The sequence below is a fragment of the Hyla sarda genome, chromosome 1 (genome assembly GCF_029499605.1).
Source record: "Hyla sarda isolate aHylSar1 chromosome 1, aHylSar1.hap1, whole genome shotgun sequence".
Taxonomy (NCBI): Eukaryota; Metazoa; Chordata; class Amphibia; order Anura; family Hylidae; genus Hyla; species Hyla sarda.
The window spans coordinates 526408137-526415821 of NC_079189.1; the positions used below are offsets into that span (position 1 = coordinate 526408137).

The 7685-nt window shown below is 43.5% G+C and overlaps 1 protein-coding gene across 4 annotated transcripts in view; it reads left to right on the forward strand.

Moving 5' to 3' along the window:
- Positions 1 to 2398, forward strand: part of SSBP2 (single stranded DNA binding protein 2) — a 214851-nt gene extending 212453 nt beyond the window's left edge. For all 4 annotated transcript variants that reach the window (XM_056539123.1, XM_056539132.1, XM_056539142.1 and 1 more), the window contains one exon: positions 1686 to 2398. In XM_056539123.1, coding sequence (XP_056395098.1) covers positions 1686 to 1715 — 30 coding nt within the window. In that variant the 3' untranslated portion in view covers positions 1716 to 2398. The remainder of the gene's footprint in view (positions 1 to 1685) is intronic.
- Positions 2399 to 7685: the final 5287 nt, after the last annotated feature.

The window sequence follows — 7685 nt, forward strand, 5'->3', positions numbered from 1 at the left end:
GCTGAGCACAGTATGACTCGCCGACCACCGGCAACCAGCAAGAGGATCGTGTCGGAGACCAGAGCCGGTTACCGGAGGCCCCGGGGGAGCGAAGGAAGGTATGTACTTTTTTACTGCCAGCAGTATAGGGGACAATTTTTATATTCTGGAGTTCTCCTTTAATCAGGTTCATAGGTTTATATCAGCATTTTGTCAAAATAGGAATGCTGACATATACCCTGGTGCATCCTAGCAGGCCTGTTACGTTCAATCGCCTGATTGTGGTCATTTATGATAAAACCACTCCCCCAAACACCCCCCCCCCCCCCCCCCACATATATGTTTATTTAGCAGGACCCAAAAGCACAGCAAATTGCAGTTGAGTCCTGCTAAATAAAAGGTATATGTGCAGAAAATGTGCACTAGCCTGCTACAGTGAGGCTATTAAACTGAATGGACTTGCGGTATACATCAGTGCCTTTTTTTTTTTATTATACCGATATAATCCTATGACATACTTTATTAACGCAGTGTGAACCCAGCCTTAGTATACTGTCTAATGAGGAGCTTCAGATCCCCTGCATAAACAACCCCTTCCTACCCCACAGTGCAGTATAATTGTATGGTTTGAACTCACTTACCACTATTGTGCCATCTGCAGCAGGTGCCAGTTTTAATGTACAGCCAACATCCCGCTACAACGGGAAGGATCAGAGAATTTACCCGAATCCTAACAGTTCAACCCCTTAAATGCTGTGGGCAGTAGCAACTAGGGGTGCACCTAAATAAAAACTCAGGACTGAGACCAAAAAATTTAGGTAGAGCTTGCTGGAAAACTAAAACCGCAAATTTACTTGCCATGCCCACAAAAAATGTAGTGCTAGGTTTGGGTCTGCTGCAGAGCCATCGGCTGTGTCAGTGCTTGCTTAGGAGTTGCAGTTAGTGACTAACTAGCTACAACTCCCAGCATGTCCTGATACAGCCTATGGCTTTTCAGATAACCCAAAACTACATGTCCCAGCATGCTGGGATTTGTAGTGTTGCAACACCTGGAGGCACCCTGGTTGGGAAACACTGGTCTACATGCTAAGAAAGAAAAAGGGGCACCATATTGCACCCCAAAATTAGCTGAAAAATATTCTTTTAGGGCAGATACCCACTTGGCGTATACGCAGCGTATTTCACTCTGCGCAAAATCTGCAGAAGCAGCGGGAAATACGCTGCGTATCCCTCGCTCACCATTCACACAGGGTTTTTTCGGCGGCAGCCCTTGGTGTGTAGTGAGTTTTGGAGGCGGGGCCACACGTCAGTCACGCCGACACAAGGCCCCACCTCCAAAACTCACTGCACACACAGGGCTGCCTCCAGAAAGCCTTGTGTGCATGGTGAGCGAGGGATACGCAGCGTATTTCCCGCTGTTTCTGCAGATTTTGCGCAGCGTGAAATATGCTGCGTATACGCCAAGTGGGAACATATCCTTAATAATATTCTCCTGACCTTGGGAAAGAAGGCATGGAAGCTGCCTCAAACCAAGTATAGCCGTGATAATAAATCCACTTCTGGGATTGGGTCAAGGAGCTTCGTGCTTGTCTCTATAGAGTTGTTGTGGAGGGAGCTGTGAGCTGGAGAACACAATGCTCTGTATAATGTCCTGTATAAATAAAATCTAATGTTAACTCTTGATATATTAATTTTTTTCTCTTCAGTATTCGCCCAGCATGACAATGAGTGTGTGAGTCCTCAAATGTCTCGTCATGAAGACTGCAGTGAGTTAGCCCTCTTCACAGATCTGCCCTTGAGGAGAACCATTCATCACATGCCATTTAACTTAAGGATCCTGGTCCCCGTCACATGAAACTTGTTTTTTTCTATATCTTGCCATTTACCCTGTTTGTGAAGAAGCGGGTCCAAGCGTAAACTCAAGCGACTGTAAAGAGTGGCATATGTAAAAAATCGCCCTAAACAGAACTGCAATTTATCATCTGTACATATATATAAATATATATATATAAATATATATATATTCCCACAGGACATTGTAAAAGGATATTATCACATGCCATTTTAAGTAGCGAGACATAGAGACTTCTGTTCCATCTTTTTTTTTTTTTTTTCACGTTTACATTTTGAAACTTCTAAATTGTCGCATTTTCTCCCTGAACTATTTTGTGCTGTGTATATCACTGCTTAATAAGTTATTTTTTAAGGTAAACTCAAATGTTGTTCTGGTTTTTGTAAATGTCTGCAATCATGGATAGGAATAAAATGCTTATGAGTGCTTTTATTAAATTGCTTTTGATACAAGTTATCCTATGAATAACTGACTGATGGGTCTGGGAAATTCAATTATGTCATTTGAGAGACTTGTGTAAAGGTGCAATTTTGTATATAAAAAATGAAAACTTCAAGAATGACACAAGGACTTGATTATTTTAGTGCTTTAAAGCCATTTTTTCCTTTTTTTTTTTTTTTTCATTCTCGGTTGTTAATATTACATATATAACAAACACAAATAAAGCAACTTATTTTCTTATTACAGTGTAAAACCTATACTGGCCATGAGTGAAACATAGAATTTATGATTTACATATGAAAAGCCACACAAAAAATGTCTTTACTAGATTCCCATGAATTCATACATTAGACATATATCAGCTGAACTGATTGATTTGAGCGAGTGCGGCTAACCATCTAATGTGTATCGGCTCCCAAATTTCTCCTAAGGGTCTATTCACACGGCGGAATTCCGCCTGAAGTGAAAGCCCAATACACTTCTATGGGTTTCCGCACTCCCAATGACTGAATTCCGCAAGCGGAAATTCCAAAGTGTCAGCGGGAGTGCCAAAACCCATAGAAGTGTATTGGGCTTTCACTTCAGGCGGAATTGGTTGCAGCCTATCTCCCCAAGAACAAAATGACCGACCAATTGAATTTCAACATGCCCAATGCTTCTCTTCCCCCGACTATCTTTTAGGGTCTATTCACTAGGCAGAATTTCCGCCGGCAGAATCCGCATGGGAAATTCTGCCGTGTGAATAGATCCTAAAAGATAGTCGGGGGAAGAGAAGGATTGGTCATGTTGAATTTCAACTGGACGATCCTTTTGTTCTTGGCGAGATTGGCTGCAACCAGTTACCTACCCTCTCTTTATTTAAAACACATGAATGATCAACCGACCGTTCATGCGTATAGGGGGTATCTGGGAATAAAGCTGTTGGTCAAACATTCGTCCATCCAACAGCTACCTTATGTATATGGCTACCTTTAGGAGCTATTAACTGCTGGTCTTTGGTATTTATCGTTCTATAGAATTAGGCACTTTCTGTGATAAGAAGAAGTTTAGTTACAGTACCTCTACACTACACAAGTACAAAGGAATTGCTCCTGCACCCTCCATATAGGGAAATATCCGTTTCCCAACACGTGGAGCAGAGTCGATCACTTTCAGAGGAACTTCTTACAACTTCTCAATACTGACCTCTATCAAAATCTGAGAATTCAATAGTGACCGTGCCTTCTCCAGAAAAAGATACCATACATTTTATTCAGTCTTCATTGTTATAGGGGGTATGGACTGAGTTTTGGCCTTGGCCTACCAACCACTGACTAAGCTGATATATGCTGCTGTTGAGATGAACCAGTAAATGTGTTAGATACAGCAGGAGAACTTTTGCTATAATACAGATGAAATGTCAGGAGATACGTTGTTATACTGTAATGGTTTGGCTGGGTTCACACATGGGGGTAGAGATCTTACATATAAATTTGGGATTGGGAGTTCACCTGTGATGCAGGTTTTCAGATTTGCAGCAAGTGCATTTCTGTTCTGGATTTTTCATAATAAATATCACTTTCAGTGCAGCAAGGATAAAAAGCATTGTAAATCCACAGAAAATGCCATGAGCTAATAAAATAACTGTAATAATGAAAACAGAAGCACAACTACTCTAAATGGTCTGTGTTGTAACACACAACTACCCCTGTGATAGCCTATGCGACATTTGTAAACTCCTTTATTTCCCAAGAATGACTCCTTGCCCAAGGAAAAAACTGCTCTAAAGTCTTAATCACTAGGTGTCAAATTCCTTTGCATTTTGCTGTCAACTGTCTGTTGTCTTGGGAAATTTGTCTCTTGTAACAGACAGAACAGGACAAGTGTTGGTGGGTCTTACCATGTTCTCTGCGCTGGAGAGGGAGAGCCCTGAGTACCTGAAAGCTGATCCACCCTGCCCGCTGAAGATGTTTCACACTGATCTTCACCTCACCTCCCATAAAGCTCAGGTCAGCTGTCCCTTGTGTAAATGCCAGTAAACCTACTACTGTATGTCTGCAGTGAGCTCAGCAGCAACAGCAGAAGCAGCTCAGTGCTTTGTGTAACCCTTTCCTTGCTACAGTTTTTTTTGTTTGTTTTTTTTAACTTTCTGCTCACATAGAACCTTGCAGATCCAGTGTAAGAGTATCTCCCTGTAATGCTCCAATGGGTGTGTATTAAGTATTTCCTGGGTTTTCACCCTAAAAACTGCATCAGGATGAGAAAGCTATACTTCTGCTATAGGGGAGAAACCAGGTTGCTTCCACAAGAATGGTCCCGATTAGGTACCACTGGGCTATGCCGCCCTGGTGCCAAGCATCCGGGATACAGGCAGTTTAGGCAAGTTGATGAGCTGAATAGACTGTGTTGCAGCTAGGTGGTATCGGTCTAGATGAATGCACAGGCGTGGGTGACAGTGCAGGTCATAGACTGGAGAATTAGTACAGAGGGGTCATGCAGTGTCAGGATAACAGGCTCAGGTAAGAAACTGGTACACGGGGAAACAAACAAATAAGGCAACTTCACTGTAGACAAACTACACTTTTGCTCAGTAACCAGGGGATGGCAGAGCAACCTTATATATGTGGTAGAGAGGGAAACATTTTAGAGAAGCTCGCACTGGCCCGTTAAATTACAGCCAGTGCATGTATGTGGCCCCTAGAGGGAGACCAGAAACTGCAGTAGAGTTTCCAGAGGAGGAAAGCCGGGGGCCTATAGCAGAGGCATGGTGCAGAGAATGACGTTTGGTGTCAGTGAGTGCCAATGCACACAGTACACTAGCCACTGGCATTACCGTAACCCCACACCCCTCTTCTCTGATCTGAGACAATAAAATTATTCAGGAGGGCAGGGGCATAGTTATTGTCCTTTTGGTTCCCGAGAACGCTCATCTGGACCATAGAAGAGAGGAGTAACTCCTATCAGAAGTCCAGCACTCATGAGAAAAGTTTAAAAAATATCGAGTTTTATTCAAAAATGTTCATGGTAACTACACAAAAATGCAATAAAACGCCAAACTCAAGGTGTTTTATTGTATTTTTGTGTAGTCCACCTGGACATTTTAAACATTTTTGAATAAAACTGGATATTTTTTAAACTTTCCCCAAGTGTGCTAAACTTGTCTTCTGATGGGAGTTACTACTCTTTCCTGGATCATTGACCACAGAGTAGCTGTGTGTTGTCCCGCGCACCAGAAGAGAGAAAATCTCTAAGCTGGACCACAACAAGGATGTTGTTTAGACTCTGCCTGCAGTAGCGGATGCAAAAGGAGATTTAACAACAAAGAAAGTAAACTGCTCTTTACCCTCCATAGCTCACAACCAAATATGCAACAGGGTCAAGGTTTGACCAAAGAAATTTTATTTTTAAAAATGGTACTCCATTGCAGAACATCTGGATTGGGGATAAGTGTCTGATTGTGTGGGGTCTGACCACTGGGACCTGCCACAATCACCTGCCCTGCACCCTGTCTCTCTCCATGCACAGATCAATCTCAGCTCTGTGCATGGATTACTGTCGACCAATGCATGAAGCTATCGCCGACGCACCCCTTCATGTAGCTCTGTGCTCTCCTGTAAATGGGGGAGAGACTGGGTGCTGGGTAGGTGTTTACAGGGGATCCCAGGGGTTGAACCCTCTGAATTCAGACACATCCTCCATACAGATCCTGTGCACAGCTGGTATCTACCTCTGTATGGTCCTGTATATAATTACTTATATGGTATAAAGATCCTGTGCACAGCTGATATCTGCCTCTATATGTTTCTGTATATAATCACTTATATGGTATACAGATCCTGTGCACAGCTGGTATATACCTCTATATGGTCCTGTATCTTACCACTTATATAATTAGAGAAAACTTCAGCTCAACCAAACCAGTAAACCGTTCCGGACTGGTGCTGGCATGAGCCCTCACTGTGAGAACAAAAAAATGAAGCTCTGAAGGATGCACTTAAAAATCTCAACTTTATTTTCCAAGCGTGGAGAACATCCCAGGCTTGTGGATACAATTAACAGTGACGCGTTTAAGTGCTCATGGGGCTCCTAATCACTTATACAGATCCTGTGTAGTGCTCTATATGATCCTGTATGTAATCACTTACTGTATATGATGTATATATATATATCCTGTGTACAGCTGGTAGCTACATCTGTATGGTCCTGTATGTAATTACTTATATGGTATACAGATTCTGCGTACAGCTTGTATCTACCTCTATATTGTCTTATATGTAATCACTAATATGGGTTATGTATCCTGTGTAGTGCTGGTATCTACCTCTATATGGTCCTGTATGTAATCACTTATATTGGGTATGTATCCTTTGTAGTGCTGGTACCTAACTCTATATGGTTGCTATACAGTCATGGCCGTAAATGTTGGCACCCCTGAAATTTTTCAAGAAAATGAAGTTTCTCGGTCGATCTTCATTGGGGGACACCTTACTGATGGGTATATGCTCTTGGCACTAGGAGGCGCTGACACTAGAAAGAAAAGAAAGTTGGCTCCTCCCTTGCAGGATATACCCGCCCCCTTGAAGTGAGGTAATCAGTTTTAGCTAGTGTCAGCAGGAGGCAAGACACAGGTCTGGGAGCTCCCCAGACTTGTTTTTTTTTTATTATTATTTTCTAGTAAGGGCTGTTTAGTTAGATTCTTTCCTCCCTTTTGTTTCCTTTTTTTCAGGTGGGATTTCAGGAGCATGGCGCTACCTGTTCCCCCATATGCGGCTAAGCGGCACAGGACATTAAGGAATGCACCGTCAACCCCTTCCTGCCAACGGCCAGCACCTGGGGTTGCACCTTGGGTCCAGGTCCCCGATTTTCCCTGCTTGTCCCGCTGTCGCAGCCTGACGTAATGCAGCTGAATACATCGCTAGGTGAATATACTTCTAGCCGGCAAGCACCGCTGCTCTCCCTCTCCTGCCCGGATGGATGGGGACTTGAAGCTTTGCTCCGCCCCCGTCCTTTCTCCTTCAGAGTGTGACCTGTCTCTCTCCTCTCCCGCAGCCTTTCTGGTGTGGGGAAGACATAGCTACGCCATCCTTCCCCTCACAGGTGCTGGCGAGCATGTGGCTGTCGGGGTCTCAGTATATATCTCCGTCCCCCTTTACATTAGTAAAGTGGGGTTCTATTCCCCACCCCGGCTGGTTGCTCTTTTGGTGGTGGGGGAGTGGGCATAGCCCCCCCCCCCCCCCCCCCCCAGGAGGGGGAAAGCACACTATAATAAATTTATAAATAAAAAATAAAAGTGAATCTCTTTTGCTAGTCTTTGATGCCATTTGGTGGTGGTTGGCGCCCTCTTGTGGCCCATAATTAGATTGTGCCTTCTTCTTTTCCATGCACCCTTGTGACCTCTGGGGACACAAAATTGCAGCAGTAACCTGTGCTATCT